The 17,139-nt window shown below is 44.7% G+C and overlaps 1 protein-coding gene across 1 annotated transcript in view; it reads right to left on the bottom strand.

Moving 5' to 3' along the window:
* The window catches only part of UTP20 (UTP20 small subunit processome component), a 1,390,303-nt gene that overhangs the window by 941,824 nt on the left and 431,340 nt on the right, over positions 1-17,139 (bottom strand). The window contains exon 19 of the mRNA XM_069629877.1: positions 13,314-13,390. Coding sequence (XP_069485978.1) covers positions 13,314-13,390 — 77 coding nt within the window. The remainder of the gene's footprint in view (positions 1-13,313; positions 13,391-17,139) is intronic.

Raw genomic sequence — 17,139 nt, 5'->3', positions numbered from 1 at the left:
TTGTCACGGTGGTTAGGCAGAATCCTGTGCAGTTCCCTTGGGGAACACTGCAAAAAGATTAAGGAGTAAGCAGTAAACCCAATTGGTAGCAGTCTGTACCACCCAGATTTACCTGGTAGCTGTGGCTGAGCAGTCAGACTTCTCTCAAGAAGAGTTAGGCAGTATACAGAGGATACACCATAGGGCTAAAAACACAGTAGAGCAAGCAAACACTGACCAGAGCTTGGTATCAAAAGTATATAATTATTTAACACACTTTAGAAAATACACTATCACTATAAATCAAAAGCAAGTTCAAACCCAATCAGAAAAGTATACACACCTCCCTTAGCAATTACTAGACAAGTCTAAGTCAAAACACCACTTTTGTCAAAACAGAGGTGAGCGTGTAACTTAGATGGCACTCCAATAATTAGGTTAAAAGGAGAGAAAAAGGCAGGTCATAAAAATAAAACAGTTCCAACACTTTTAAAAGACCAAAACAAGTTAGTGAAGGCAGAGTCTACTGTAGAGCCAAAGTCCATAGGCCAGGCCCACTTTAAATGGAGCAAGGTGAAATGCGCCCAAGATCACACAGTTGAGAAATGCATTCAAGTCTTTGTAGAAATGTTCAAAAGAGGTTGGGTTAATTCAAAGGGTAAAGTTAGAAGGTCTGGGGGCCAACCCAGTTGGAAAGACAAGGATTTAAGGGTCACCTTTAGCAATCCATAGAAAGGGAGGCCAGGTGGAACGCAGTACCTTTAAAGTTGAGGAAGCTCCAGTGGTGGCAGTTGTTCCTGGCAGTGGGTGCAGTTCGTGGTTTCGACCAGGGGAAGAGAGGATCCCGTCGAGGAGGAAATATGGAGTTGTTGCACTGCCCAGGGAAGAAACCAGCCGCTGAGTTATTCGGTTAAAAGGTGCGTTCCTGGTATTCGCGGTCACAGTGGTGAAGCTTGGCTATCCGGCCGCCAGGGTGCTTGGCACGGGCGATTCGGCCAAGAGACATCCTGGAAGGCGAAATGGCGAACTGGTTGATCCCACCAGCTCAGAGGGAGAAGACTCTTCCAGCAGAAGATCTCCTCTTATCTTGAGAGTGGCGAGGTCGTTGCAGCAGGGATCCACCGGTGGTGTCGTCGTTGCAGATGGCTCAGTTTCTCCCCTCTTTGGATTTCTTAGGTCCTGTAGCGACTTCTGAAGTTCCAGTCCCAAAAGCCCTGCCTTTATGCAGAAAAACCCCCATTCAACAGCCTAGCTGTCACTCAAACATGCTAAGTGGTGAGCCGGGCGGCTCACCATTGGCCCAATCAGAACAGAGTGTGACTTGGGTTGCTAAGGCAACGCAGTCCAGGGTGCCAATTCCCCCACCCACACATCCTGTGGAACCCAGACAGAATGGCACCAGTTGGAGGGCTTCTGTGGAGAAGGCTGCTAAAAAAGTGGAACAAAGGGCCCGACCTTGGTTGGAGTTACAGAGACGGACATGAACGCCATTTTAGAAAAGAGTTCTGGCAAAAAGACCCAACCAGTGATTTTATATTAAATAAATAAACCGGCGGTATCTTTAACATTGCACCAAAAAGTGGTGTGTTTGAAATCAATGGGAAAAACCCATAGGAAATATTCTGGTGGAATATTTTGCGTGGTAACCACTGCCACCAGCCAGAAACTCGACAAGGGGGGGACTGGACAGTGCCCCCTTGAAAACAGACCCAGGGGCAATCTAATTAACCCCTTCCAGTACTTCCACAATATGATGGTTTGTACTGGTTCTGTTCACAATTTTGGACTAGTAAAGTCAATGGCATGTAAGACTTTACATGCCCTGGGAGACAGTCAGTCCCAGGGTATGGAGTCTATGTTTGGGGGTCACTATGGCACCCCTGTGTTACTGCACTGAGGGTGCGGTGTAACACATACACAAAAAAACAGACAATACCCTATGGAGTAAAAGACCCCATAGCCCATAAGCACACCAAATGTCAAAGACATGCCTCAAATCAGGGTGGGAGGAAAAGAGTCTCACTCGTAGCAGGAGAAAAAAACAAACCCCAAAAATCCAGCAAAGCTGCTGAGGGACTCACTAGGTTTGGGAAATTAGCCTTATAAGAGAATTCTCCCTGACAACGGGGAAGTGATCAGACTTTCAGTATTGGGAAACTCTTTCCCTTTTTACCTGTTTTGGTAACTTTTCTAACAGTGCACACAGCATCTTACAATGCAGTGCATTGGGATATTTTTGCATCACCCTAGAGACATTTCCACTTGAGATTTTTGGCTACTTTGATATGCAAATTTTTATCATTTGTGCAGCACATTTAGTGTGCACATTCGCGTTTACCACATCTGGGTACTAAACGTGGCTGGTTCCCTAAAATGACAATGCCACAAGGGTTTTTCCTCTTGTTATTTTGCCATATTGTTTCTTGGCCTTCTTCCTACCTTCTCAGGTCAGGAAATCCCTGATATTGTCATGCATTTCCTTGCTAAAGCTGCTGTTTTCGAGGGCAAGTGCATGCCATTTGTGTGTGGACCCAGGAAGTGGGTGGGAATGTCTGCTCCCATTCCACAAGCCTGGTTCCTGCAAGTCTGGTGTGCATGCATGAGTCAAACCCACAGTGGTCCCTGATTGGACCACTGCTGGCTGAGTGAGTGTAACACTCACCTGGTATCCACGGGGACGTCACTCAGCCTGTTCTGACCTCTTACGACCTCGAACCCTTCTCTGGAGTCTACTCGACTGGAGACTGGGCCTGAAACACAAGTTTGGTAGAGTTTATCTCCCTATTGTCTCTGTGTGCTTGAACCCCTTCTTCCCCGGGGTCCAACCCTTCCCTTTGGTCCTCAGCTCAACTTGTTTTCTTGGAAAGTGTGCTCTCCATCCTGCTTTCAGCGCAGGGGCGCGTTGTTTGATGCGGGCTCGTTGCTGCCTAGTTACTTCACTGGCAAGAGTCCGACAGGTAAGTATAATGAGTCTTTTGAACAGTTCTCCAACTTCGTGCCTTTACTTCCTTAGATGATGGCCGGCGTCCGTGGATGGTGAGGTGCTGCTGAGATGAGTAGCGCTGAAGGTGAGTGAGAGTGCGATGCGCGATGTGACCCTTTCGTATTTGTATTGAACTGAGTTCTTTTTCTGTGTCTTTTAGGTGCCGCAACGTTTTTAGCGTGGATGCCGGTTATGAAGAAATGCGGTGAGTAAGCGCGGTATGCAGCGCTTCTAGATTATTCCACGCTAACCTGGAGTGTCTTTTCCCTCTTGCAGATGGATGAGAAGTTCCGGAGACAGTTCCCCCAGAGCGGCTGGGATTCAGGTAAGTGTTTGAAGCTAATACAGTCTTTAAAAATAAGTGAAGATTTGCTGAATGCTTACTAATGCCTTTTTTCTGTTCTTTTCCATTTTCCTCAGGAAGCGGCGTGCCGGGATGGGAATGACACCGCCAAAGAGGCCCGCAGAACAGAAGGAGCGATGAATGATGGGCAGAAGCGCCGCAAGGTAAGGCTGTTCCTAACAGTGTTCTTGCAGGAGTTGAGCACAGAAGAAAGATGCAGGCCTACTGGAAACTGATCCGAACACAGTGAGTGTCACGCTGCAGATGCAGAAAACGCAAAGCATGTTTCTCAGCCTGGGTGTGGCTTAAATAGTCTCTGGGTATCCCAGGTGTCTCTGGGCTGAACCACACCCAAAAGACTAGACTGCACATGCAGTTCTGGGAACCGAAATACGTGGGGGCATTCATCTTGTCCCCCATCAATGCACTACAAGTCCAATCCTCAATGTTATCCTAAGGGAGTGAGTGAGTCTGGTGCCACAAGCGTCAAGTCTGACTCCAAGTGGGTCTTTGGAGGGATTGAGAGTCTCTTAAGGGCCATGTAGGTGATCGTGGCCTGGCTCCAGTCTGACATCCTGGAGGGCTGGGGACATGAGGGGCATGAATCATGACAGTGAGTGGTGCAGATCCTTACCATTGATGGGCTGGTTTTTGCCATGAACCTGGATTTGGAATTCGAAAGGACTCCGGCAACCATTCCAGTAGATCAGCATTGGAGCCAAGTATCCTGTGTAGAAGTGCAACCGACTGAAGATCCATGGACGAATCCTGAAGAGGCCTGGCAACCTTTCCTGGAATTGCCCCAGTGAAGCTCTGCTGGACTACCCGATCTGAGAAAACCCTCTGCGGTGCTTCGACCCTTGGACTGGTGGGACCAACCAGCCTCTATGCTTTCTCGTGCTCCTGCAGTCCTGAGCCCTTGGAATCATCCCTAGGCGATCAGCTCTGGATTGGGCTACCATGCCAGAAGTGTCACTGTTCGGCGTGTTCATCCCAAACTTTGATGGTCGACAGTTCTTGCCACAAGTCACCTTCCTACCACGTTTCAGCTTCCAGTATCAAGTGATCCTGCAGGGAAGGACTTCTTCGACAGTGACTGGAGAGATGCCTGCCGTCACCCGGGTGTGGCGACGGTCCCTGAAACCAACGTTCTTCTGTCTGGTAGAGTGTCCTGAAGACGCCTGCTGCATTTCTTCATCGTAAAGCGTTTCACGCAGCTCCTGGGCATCTTCTACTGGATCCAAGGGTGGGAAAACGTACCTCTAGTGACCCCCAGTTGACCTGCCTAGTCACTTGGGAAAATCAGGGTTAGGGTGGCAAGGAATCAATTACAGTCAACCCGGTGTACCCTACAATAAACCTTATAATAAAGTTTTGTTCATTCCATTTGCTCGCTTTTTAAACGTTTGGGTACGGCATCATTACTTACCTGCCTTTCAGGTAAGTAAATTGTAAGCATTTCTAAAACCCTAAGGTGACTATATATGTTTGATAACTGCGTGTTGTGTGCCATTAGCTGCTTGATTCATTTCGTTTCTAGGGTGTTTGGGCCCATTTATTTTTTTGGCCTATAATAAAGAGTATTCTTCTACTTACCTGTCTAAGTGGAATTATTTTTTGTTTCAATGTGTAATCTCATTGTGGACCCCTGACCACATTCACCCACTCACGCCTGAGACCAAGCCTTGACCACTCACCTTACCTTACCTTACCTTGTTTGGGTTTGGCTAACCATTCAGAGTTCCCCCGTTCAATATACCTAGGGTGGCCGCCTAAACTGTCCACCAAGCCAAATTTGAGAAATCCATCTTAACGGATATGCACAGAAAATTAAGAAAATAAGGAAAGTTTAACTCAAAATCTGGTTAAATCATTTAATACAAATCTAGGCCTGGACTCCTCTGCTGATCAGTCCAAGTGACTGCATTTATAGCCCGATACAGCTTGAGGAGAGAGAAGCCAATTGTGCATTATCCCTTTTTAAGACCGCAAAAGACCAGATGCACCAAGCAAATGTAAATAGGTTCTGAAGCTACGCAATGATTTAATTGCATCTTTGAAGGAAAGGTTTGTGGACGCCTACCATCTGCCCATGACATATCTAGGGAGAAGGAGGACTAGTCTTCAAAGAAACAGATTTTTAACGTGTGGCATTAAGAACACATTCCAGCCATGAAGTAAAATGTGCTGAGGAATGCTACATTGGGTATTGTTTTAGAGTTATAAGAGTTCAAATCGATTTAACCATTGTAGTCAGTGTAAAGTCAAATATATGGCATCATCTACAGAATGAGGCCTTTCAAATGAACTCCATTTGACTATATTTTGACAGCATTTGGACACCTCGTTGCACTGGCAATTTTGTCAAATTTTTCGCTTAATTTTTATTATGAGGTGTAAGCCCCCCTCCACCTTCAACACGCTTGAACCCACACCAGTCCCTATTAACGTACAATTCCAAAATGTATGTTCCCTTACCAGCCCTCCCCCATCCCCAATAAAATGCAGAAAAAAACATGGCAACAAGGCTGTACACCAAATGTGGGAAACAGCTGCGATGAGGTGGGCAGGTTCCATTTTGAGAAGAATCATTTTCATAACTTTATCCCTGCTTTTCTTAGATAAATAAATTGCATACAAATATATGTTTAGTAACTTCATATTTACTAAAGCTGAAAATAAAGGTAACCTTTGTTAGGCAAAGTTTGAATGCAGTACCCTCTGGGAACACTACAAACAACACTGACTGCAGGAATAGGAAACTCAACCTTTGGTATAAGCTTGTACTACACAGTTTTGGTAGCGTGTTGAGCAGCCAGGCTTATCTCAAGAGGGGTCAATGTGAGCTGTAGTGGGGTTACACAGAGATTTACAGTTACAAGTATTCAAATAAACTCTTTCGCTCAAGGTTTCTTGAATAAACAATTATTAATCAGTCAGTTCGAATAAGCCTTCTTCAGAAGGGAGCAATATAATAGTAACACTCAATTACACTTCATGAAATACACACTCTTAATATCTCTAATTCAGTAGATCCTTTTGGGATGGCCCACAGACACTACCTACACCCTCAGGTGACTCCAATAGCTAAGGGGACATCAATATATCACTGGTGCGTTGAGAATCATACAGTAATAAGTCAAAGGAAAAGATTATTTAGAGCAAACAAGAGACCACAAATATCCTTAATCAGGCAAATACTTTTGGATCCCCTCAAGAAGAGGCATTCAGTACAATAGGCTAGGCCAAAGTCAATGGGCAAAAAGTCTTATATAGGATGAAGCACTTCTGGTAGGTTCAGTGAAAAGTCTTTGCACAATGTTTAAGAAGTCTTTGAAGAAAAGAAGAATCAAATGTAGGGACACAAGCTGATTAGACTTCTGAGTAGTACAAGATGCAGGCAACGCTACAGCAAGAGGTAAGTTCTCAGACTTTGTACTTTTAGAATGAAGAAAATACACTGCAGATGACATTCCTGTGCAGCTCTGTAGATCTCACTGCTTCTGGGCTGCAGTCCAGGGGACAAGAGGGAGGACTTCGGGGGACTCCCTGCACTGCACTGGGACGGTCAAAGCTCTCAACCGGCAAACTTCACTTTCAGTGGCTGTTCAGTGTTTCAGCTCCTCGCGTCTACCGCAAATAACACCACTGCTTCTGGGGTCCCACACTCTATTGAGGGAGCCCAGGCTCTGTCAGTCCTGCTTCCTGGGAGTCCGGAGGATCTTCCTGGAGCTCTTGGCCAGCTTAAAAGCAACGCGCACAATCTGGTGTTCCTCTCCCTGGCTATACGGTTTCCAGCAGCAACTCCTTGGAAATTCAACCAGCTCCGAGATGGATGTCCAGGTGGCTTACTTTGGAGTTGATTGGTCCCACCAACTCAAGGAAAGAAGTCGTCCTTGCAGGGGCTTCTGTTACGCTCACCTGGTATCCACAGGGACGCCACCCAGCTGGGTTACTCGCAGGTATGCTTCTCAGCTTTGCCCTGCTGTGGTCTGCGGGGAAGGTTCTGCCTGAAAATACAGGAGGACTGTGTTCAAGACTGACCGACTGGGGTAAGTATCCTCCCTCCACCCCCCCGTATGCTTTCAGACCCTGTGGCGCCCGCTCCTCACCTTGTGGTAGAATTAGGCATGCTCTCCATCCTGCCTTCTTTGCAGGGGCGCGTTGTCTTTCATGGGAAAGTGCGGTCAAGTTACTTCACTGACGCCGGCCCGTTTGATATTGTTCAGGTAGGTCTTATTGCTGTTCTTTAGTTTTGTTGCTATCCTGCAAGCCTTTCTTTGTTTTAAAATGTCTCTTTTCTCCATTAGGTATGTGGAGCTTCAGCACGGCGAACTGGCTTGGTTGAGCCCCACTGGTAAATGATGGCGCATTAAGAGCGCTATGATGCGGTAAGTAAGCGTTATGCGCAGCGCTGCTAAGTCTTGCCTTTGCTAACCTGTGTTTTCCTTCCTTGTAGGTCGCGGTGTTCTTCAGCGCGAGTTGAATGTCCAGAGTGGTGCCAGCCGAGAGGCGACCAGCCAGGTAAGCCTTTTGAGCAGTTCGTAATTTGTAAATGTCTCTACAGCTTTCTTTAATGTTGCCTCTATCTTCCTCTTTCAGGTCGTTCTGTCCAGGAGGCGTGCAGATTCAAGGAAGCTGTTCTCAGTAGCTGCGAGTGTTTAGAGGAAGACTGCAGGTAAGATGCTGCTGCTAATGATGTTCCTTTTGTCTCCTTGCAGGTTCTGCTTCTCCGAGGTTCGAGGGAATAGCTGGACACGGTGAGCGTCACGATGCAACTGCAAAGTAACACGAAGCATGTTCTGCAGTCAGGGTGTGGTTTATATAGCCCAGGTAAAGTAGTACCAGGGAAAGTAGTTCCAGGCCTGCCACACCCAAGACACTAGACCGCATATATGTGGATCCCTCCATGTTGGCTGACAATACAATAAAGTAGTTCCCAAGCACATTGTTGTTCATGGTGTATGAGCCTGGCGCCAGGACTGCCCCATGAGTGCTTTTGAAGAGGATGCCAGGCTCTAGAGGCCCGAGTCCTGACTCCACATGGCCAATGGATTTGCCAGAGGGGGTTTTGGGCGAGGGTCGCGACAGCTTCTCTGTTGATACGAATTTGGAGTTTCAGCACAGCAGCAGGGCTTCACCGGGCAAACCAACGGTCCAGGAGTTGCAGCAGGCGTCCTCTTCAAGTTCTTCATCCAGTGGTCGACTCTGCCTTCCAAGCCAAAAGACTCACCTTTAATTCAGTACTCTCCAACTCATTCCAGCCCAGCTTTCAGTCATCCAGCAGGGTGGCTGTCCTTGCCAGACAGTCAGCCGGCCAATCACCACAGAGTGCATTTGGGTTTCCTAGGAGACTAAGCACAGGGAGTTTCAGGCACCTCCCTCACTTCCTGCCTACCCCAGACAGCTTGGAACCAGAGGCAAAACAAACAAAGGGACCAAACCTGGTTTGGCACGCAGAGTAAATCTCAAGAAGGACCTTTACACAAAGAAATTGTTGAAAAAAGACGACTAGGGCCATTTTGACAAAAAAATGTCACCCTTGGTGCTTTACTGCAGCTGCGAACTAACGGTAGTTAAAACGAAACCACTGCCACCAGCCATTGAGTGAAGGAAGGGTAACAAAAAATATTACATGGGAAGCTAGACAAAGGGGATAGATACTAGGTAACCCCTCCAGCACCCTATTGTAAGATAGTGTGTGCTAGGTCTAGAAAGTTACAAATGTAAGTAAAGTCAATTTCACTTTACTGCTCTGGGAAACAGTAGTTTATCCCAGAGAAGGTATTAAAACTTCCCTGTGACACTGCACTGAAAGTGCTTTGTGACACAATGTAAAAGATGATGCCTACAGAGTTTGTCAGGCTCCATAACCAGTCTAACCAACTCCATAGGCATCATCTTTTACATTGTGTCACACAGCACCTTTCAGATTTCTCAAGGTTTAAATACCTTCTCTGGGATCAACTACTGTTTCCCAGAACAGTAAAGTGAAATTGACTTCACTTAGCCCTGTAAATTTCTAGACCCAGCGCACCCTATCTTACAATAGAGTGCTGGAGGGGTTACTTAGTATCCCCTATGTCTAGTTACTCATGTAACAGTCAAATGTTACCCTTTCCTCTCAAAATGGCTGGTGGCAGTGGTTTTACAACAAACTATCATGATTTTCCCGACCGCAAACGATTCGTAGCTCCGGTAAGGTTAAATCACGGGAGCAATGTTTTTCAAGATGGTGCCCAGCCATTGTTGCTAAAAACAGGTCCCAGTCTTCTTTTTTCACCATTTCTTTGTGGAAAGTTCCTTCTAACGTTTTTCTCTGTGCACCAAACCACGTTTAGTCTCTTTGTTCATTTGCCTTTTGGCGGGCTTCAGGAGTGAAAACCGCCTCTGGCTCCAGAGTGTCTGGGGTAGGCAGGAAGTGTGGGAGGTGCCGAAAACTCCCTGTGCTTCATCTCTTAGGAGACCCAAATGCACTCTGTGGTGATTGGCTAGCCGACTGTCCGGCAAGGACAGCCACCTTGCTGGATGAGTGGCAGCTAGACTGGAATGAATGGGAGAGAACTGAATAAAAGGCAAGTCTCTTGGCTTGGAAGGCAGAGTCGGTCACTGGAACAAAGGAACCAAAAGAGAGCTTGAAGAGGACAGCTGCTGCAACTCCTGGACCGTTGGTTTGCACGGTTAAGCACTTCTGCAAGTCCGAATCGCCAAGTTCGCATCGAGAAAGAAGCCCTGCTAAGGACAACTTCTCCCTTTGAGTTGGTAGGACCAATCAACTCCCAAGTAAGCCACCTGGACACCTATCTCGGAGCTGGTTGCATTTCCTCAGTGCGCTGCCTGAAACCGCAAAGCCAGGGAGAGGGACACCAGATTGTGTGCGTTACTTGTAAGCTGGCGAAAAGCGTTTGGAAGATCCTCCTGACTCCCACGACGTCGGACCGACCCTCCTCAGCTGAGTGCAGGACCTGTGAAGCAAGGACAGTCCACCTTGACAGCCAGGACCAGCGTTGTTACCAGTGCGGCAACTGAAACAGCCACTGAAATTGAAGTTTGACAGTTGCGAGCTATGACCAGTCGCAGTGCAGGAGTACCCCGACGTCCTCCCTCTTGTCCCCATGACTGAGGCCCAGGAACAGCGAGATCTGCAGGAACTGCCAAGAATAGAAGTCATCAGCTGCATCTTTTTCTTCATTGTAAGGTACTGTAAAACAAGACGGTGTGAACTTAACTCTCACTGTGAAAGTGCTTGAAACCTTTGCAACTCACAGGCCTAATCAGCTTGTGAACTAACATATGATTCTTATTTTTACAAACTACTTGCTTTATTCTATCCAAGACTTTAGCCCATTGACTTTGGCCTAGCCTATTGAATTTAATTGACTCTTCTGGTGAACGCAAAGTATTTGCACTGTCTAAGAATAATTGTAGTCTCATGTTCTGATAACCTTTGCCTTTTACTACTTTTTTTAAAGAGTGTACAGTATTGGAGTATATGTGCGTGTCACTATAAGATTGCCTCCTTCAAATCAGTGTTTTACAATTGAACTGATAAATTATTAATTGTTATAGAAGAAACCTTGAGTGTAAGAGTCTATTTGAATACCTGTAACTGTGAATCTTTGTGTAACTCCACTACTGCTCATATTTCCCCTCTTGAGATCAGCCTGGCTGCTCAACACGCTACCAAAACTGTGTACTACAGACATATACCAAAGGTTGGTTTTGCTTACACCTGTAGTCCTAGTTGTGTGTAGTGGTCCAAAGGGTACTGCATACAAACTTTGCCTAACAGTGGTGGCAGACGGTGAGGATACATTTTAGAGTTGTTACATTGAGAGTTCTGCTTTACTTTTGTTCAAAAAGTAACCTTCACAAGGCTAAGCTCCACTAGAAAAGCAATTGTAACATGCCAGATATGGATAACTTCAGGCAGGAAGCCCTGATCATTTTAACAGTAGATCAACTGAAGAAATGTGTAAGGTCGGGAATCGCCTTGTAAAGGAAAGAAAAATGAATTGGTTGAAAGATTGTTGAATCATCAACGTCTAAGTAGTAGGTCTGTCACATTTGCTATCTCAGAAAATGTGGAAAATGTTGATGAGGATGATAATGATTCAGAGTCTAACTCTAATGTTATTGAGGAGTCAGAAGAGTTAGAGGAGTCTCAGGATGTGAGCCCCTCTTTACCACAACAAGCTCTTAGGCCTCAACCTTTAGCCACAGGGACCCTACCAGGTCCAGTACTGAGCCCAGAATTTGTCTCTCTTGAAATAATGAGACTTGAGTAAGAGTTCAAAAGGCTACAAATGCAAACTGAAAACAAACATCAAGAAATCAAACTAAGAGAAATGGAAATGCAACATGCTTTTGAAATGAAGAAATTGTCTCTTGAAAATGTTTCTATCCCAGAGTCTTCTAGGTATTCCAGTCCTAAGAGAACTCGCATGCCTAAGGAAGTTGTGAGTATGTACGAGGTGAAACATGATATTTTGGATTGGCTGGGTGAATATAACTATGGGATTCAGGGGAAAACCAGCCCAAGCCACAAAAGTTATAGAAAACTATAACTCCAACCATACACTATGGACAGACAGAGGTCACCCATAAAAAGAGAAATACTAGGTGACAGGGGAAACAAGATTCCCCTTCACCTAGACACAAGGAAATATAATCACCAAGTATGAGTAAAAACATTTGGGGTTGACACAGGTCAGGAAGATGTATCACATATATGACCATCTTACCTAACACATAGGCATGTGTGTGCTTGTTCTGTGCCTTCTAGCAGTATCCTCCCCTCTTAAAAGAAGACTTACTGCTCAGTCATGCGTAACAATGTGCGTTAGGTCCATCTTGATTGAATCCCTTGTCCACCAAAATATGGTCTCTATGAACCCCACACCACTGGTTGTATAGAAAAACACTCCCGAAATCTTGAAAGAATGAAGACCCGCTTATGGTATCGTTATTAAATAGTAGTTCTCTGTAGCCTAGCTTTTCATACATAGGTGCATTGCTTCAACTTTACAGGTTCTCTAAAATATTTCCAAAACATGCCCAAGTAATTGAAGTGAAACATGTCTAGAGAAAGGTGGCAAAGTTTCTTTACACGGTTATCAAGTAGTTTTATTGGCTTCAGCACTTTTTTAGTTGGAGGCCACAGCTTAATCCCACAGCAGAACTGTGTTCTGCAGGTTAAAAGCCATTTTTACAGCACAGAGCTAAACAGCGACTTGCATAAAACACGTGACATACTGGACACACTGCAGTCAAGGCTGCCTTAGAGAACCAAAACCGTTATTCTTCTCTCTCTGGAACTTGTGGCACACTCGGCACCCACTCCACTAGACTGACTCAAGGCGAACACAGGACCACGCTGCCAGGCTCATTATTGGTATGTATCGTACCAAGCGCATAACACCGGCACTAAAGTAATCCATTGGTTCCTGATCAAAGAGACAAAACGTCAGAAGGAAATGTGCTTGGTGCACAAAGGTCTGCACGGTCACACACCACTAACCTTCCATGGTGTTCAAGCAATACCAGCCTGTCTCCATCAATCGTCAAGTTATAGACTCTACGGATGCAGAACTCATGTACGGGTCTCTTCATATCTAACGAATTTCAGGAAATGTCTTTGTAGTCTTGACTCATTGCAGACGTTAAAGCACTTTCTCTGTACCTCCATATCTCTCCTCTGCCCAGTCATCAGCCTAAGACCTCTACACTGGCTGTTCACCTCACTCATGTCTGATGTGTGAGCCTCTTTTCCAAAAGGTACGCCATCGCAGGTCTGCACATCGTCACAAGCCATCATGTTGACATGCCGTCACATAACCTCAATACCAACTTTATAATTCTCTTCTGAATTGTCCGCTGCGTTTCTTAAATCTCTATAGGCAGCTATCCCAGAATAAAATGTGATATGTACCACTGGCACTCTCAACTATTGTATCCTCATTAGCATTATAAACAAAATCTACGTCTCTTTTGCAAGGCCATACTCACGTGATAAGTTCAATCGTAGGATCCCAAAGAGGGCTGAAGTTAACGTATAGCATTGCAAGTAAATATCGAAGCGGCACCTGACATGAGAAACAACAGGTAAAGTTTAAAAGGATCCCATATATTTTGGCAAATAACAAGAAAAACCAGTAAAATGACATGTCAACATGTTCCGCTGATGCAAGCATATGTTGTGACCTTGCCAATGTTATCTGCTGATGGTTGATCCCGCACAGCGCTGCAGGCCTTTAAGGGGGAGTATCCATCTACAAAGCGACTGTTGGATATTCATACTGTAGTGAAGTGGACACTAGTAAACATGCATTATTTCTATAGGAAAGGAACATCAACATATGCAGTTGGCTTCACCTATATAGATTAGACTATGACAAGAAATACAGGATAGGGGGATGAAATGAAGTGACCTCCATGCTTCTTTATAGGTTACTTTAGCTTTAATGACATCTTCTTAGTTACAGTTACACTTAAGTATATAGGACATAAAAAAACACTAGCACCCATCACCCAGGCAGGGGAGCTCTAACTGCCCGAGTGTGGAACCTTACTCAACATTCTCCTATTCAGATCACAACATTCCACGCGACATCACATGCTCCCAACATACACAGACAAACTATACAACACATACCCTTCCCTTACAAATACACTACACACTTACTGGCACATCACAAAGCACATCACAACTCCCATCCTACGCACACACTGGGTCACACTGGACACACAAGGGAACACTGAAGAAACATCTTTTTATGGAGAGCTGCAACTCTCACGAAACATTTTTAGCATACCCAATACTAACACTGGAGGCGCCATCACCCTGAAAACCTTGTGGCTCACTCAACCACACGCACATCTTTAGCAAACTAAATTCCAACACTGGAGGCGCTACCACCCAGAAAACCTTGTGGCTCACTCAACCACACTATTAACTTGGCGTGACTCGCACATCATTTATACTGACCTGGCATGGCTCACATACCATTCAGACTAACCCAACCCTTAACCTGGCGTGACTCTTATAGACCACACTTACTGACTTGTCTCCTCACCATAATAAACATTGTAAAACATGCTCTAAAGTATGCTAAAACTTTAGACATGTTTTAATTTTAACACGAAATTCCATATCGCATAAACCAAATTGAAACTTCAAACATTGGTTTTACCAACTTAATCTAAAAATTCATAGCCTGTCACAGGATCTAACCTGACACATGGATTTGTATAACCTATAAGTCCATGTAGCATTATGTCAACCTCAGTGCTGCAAATCCTCAAGACAATTATATCTAGTCTTACTTATATACTCCTAACATACCCATCCAGATTCATACTTGCAGCTCACACACTCTTAAAAACCCACAACCTGTGTGACTCTTACACCGATTTGCCTAATGATCTATCATCCCTATCACATTTAGGCAATACTCCCAACTTACATGAATTGTCAATTTGTTTCCTAAAAGTTCACAGTCCACTAATCCTGTAAATTGTCAAAAAATAGTAAGTGCCTACTAAAATGTCACATATTAACTAACATAACATCCTCCTCACACATTGTTAGGGAGAATTCTCATAAATGTGCTAATTCCTCTCTACTTTAGAGCCCTCCAGCTCTTTTGCTGAACTTTGGGACTTTGTACTTTTAATTCGATTTGTTTTCTGTGTTGGTTTCTTTTTGGTTATGGAGTCTAACCAACTCCATAGGCATCATCTTTTAAATTGTGTCACCCAGCACTTTCACTGCAGTGACACAGGGAAGTATTGTAGATTTCCCAATGTTTAAATACCTTCGCTGGGATAAACTACTGTTTCCCAGAACAGTGAAGTGAAATTGACTTTACTTACCATTGAAACTTTCTAGACCCAGCACACAATATCTTCCAATAGAGTGCTGGAGGGGGTTACTTAGTATGCCCCTTTTCCTAGCTTCTTGTGTAGCAGGTTTTATGTTACCCTTTCCTCACTGAATGGCTGGTGGCAGTGGTTTTCATTATGCACATACTGTTTTTGATGGTTCGTTTCATGTCTTTGTAACTTTATACTTCTTGTTAACTATGTATTCTTGTTGTTTTATTGTGAAGCGCTTTGGCGTAAAACGCTATATAAACCTAATAAATACAAATGAGCTGCTCTATTGTGCCCACTCCCGCTCTAAAGCCATACTGTTCTTATCCGTTGTCTGCTCAATTATATGACTGTGGACTACTCTTCTCCCAGGCATTTTGCACAAGACTCAATCAGTGAGATGGGGCAGTGACAGCTGGGATATAGTTTGTCACCCTTCTTGAAGAAAGGAACTAAAATTGATTATTTCCAGCTTGGGGGAATTTGATCTTTTGCCACAATCGTGAAGACTGGGACCCATATCTGGCGATTCATCTTGAACACCTCAAGTGTAATCACCTCCGGCCCTGTGGCTTTTCCAGATGAAGTTAGGAACAAGGCAGTCCTCAGTTCTTCTCCCCAAACTGAAGTGGAGGCTGGGCCAATGCTGGCAATTCCCAGTAAAAAATATTCACTATTCCCTGGTCGCTAACTTCCTCTATGTGTTTATATAGCCTGATCAAGGGAACATATTTGTCGTGTTTATGGGTGAACTAGGCACCCTAGACACAATTTTCCCAAATCTGCTCTTATTAGAATTTTTTGCAGCTAGTATCAAACGCAGCCATGCATTCTGATCCACAGAGCTTTATCTTGTTTTACTACGCACGTATGATGCTTCCTCCTTTTAGCCAGGAGAGGGTCTTCTAGGACTTCCAGGGGCCTATTCTTAGCGTTCCTGCATTCATGGTTATACCATGTTGGATAGGCTGGATTTCTATAACTGGACCTAATGGCAGTCATCAAATAGTGCTGTGCGGTATCCATTATGTTGTTGAATGCATGGTATTGTGCCACGTCACTCGCAGAACTACTCAAAGGTTTCTAAGGAACTCCGACAAGCAGCAATCGTTTTAGCCGATTGCTTTGCTGGACTCTTCTAGCAAGATCTTCAGCACCCTTCTGTCCCTTGGATCATGGCTACACCAGAATATATTGTCTGAAAGTCAACTAGGTTTTGGATCATATATGAAGACTTCTATAAATGGCTTCATGTTAAATATGATCAGGCATAAAGCCTTCAATAGAAAATATACTTGTATATTGTATTGTTCGATTTTACCGCAGCACTTGCCTGTGTTGACCGCAGACAGCTGTGGTTTAAACTCTCTCAATGGGGTTTACCTGAAGGTTCGCTTAAACGTTTAATTCTGTTGAATTTGGATGCCAGGGGTAAGGTACGTTTGGGCGCAAAGGGAACTAGACTATGTCTTGTCCTATTATACATTTAAAGGGGCTGAAATGTTGGTATGTTCTGGCACCTTGCCAAAGGCGAATTGAACAAAGAGACCAAACCTGGTTTGGCGGGCAGAGAAACTCTAGAAGGACCTTTCCACAAAGGCAAAAAAAGAAGACCGGGCACCATTTTAGCAAAGATGGCTGGACAACATTTTGAAAAAGACAGCTCCTGCAGTTACTTTACCGGAGCCACGAACGGTTGTGGTAAATTCAAAACAAAGCCACTGCCACCAGCCAGTCAATGGAGAAAAACCGATAACATAATATGCTACATAAGAAGCTAGACAAAGGGGATACTAAGTAACCCCTCGAGCACTCTATTGGAAGATAGTGTGGGCTGGGTCTAGAAAGTTACAATGCTAAGTCAATTTCACTTAACTGCTCTGGGAAACAGTAGTTGATGCCAGAGAAGTTATTTAAACCTTGGGAAATCTGGACGACTTCCCCGTGTCACTGCACTGAA

The sequence above is a fragment of the Ambystoma mexicanum genome, chromosome 12, assembly GCF_040938575.1.
Source record: "Ambystoma mexicanum isolate Mex_15411 chromosome 12, UKY_AmexF1_1, whole genome shotgun sequence".
Classification (NCBI taxonomy): Eukaryota; Metazoa; Chordata; class Amphibia; order Caudata; family Ambystomatidae; genus Ambystoma; species Ambystoma mexicanum.
The sequence above is the reverse complement of the archived record's forward strand: the minus strand, read 5'-3'. Positions and strand labels throughout refer to the sequence as shown.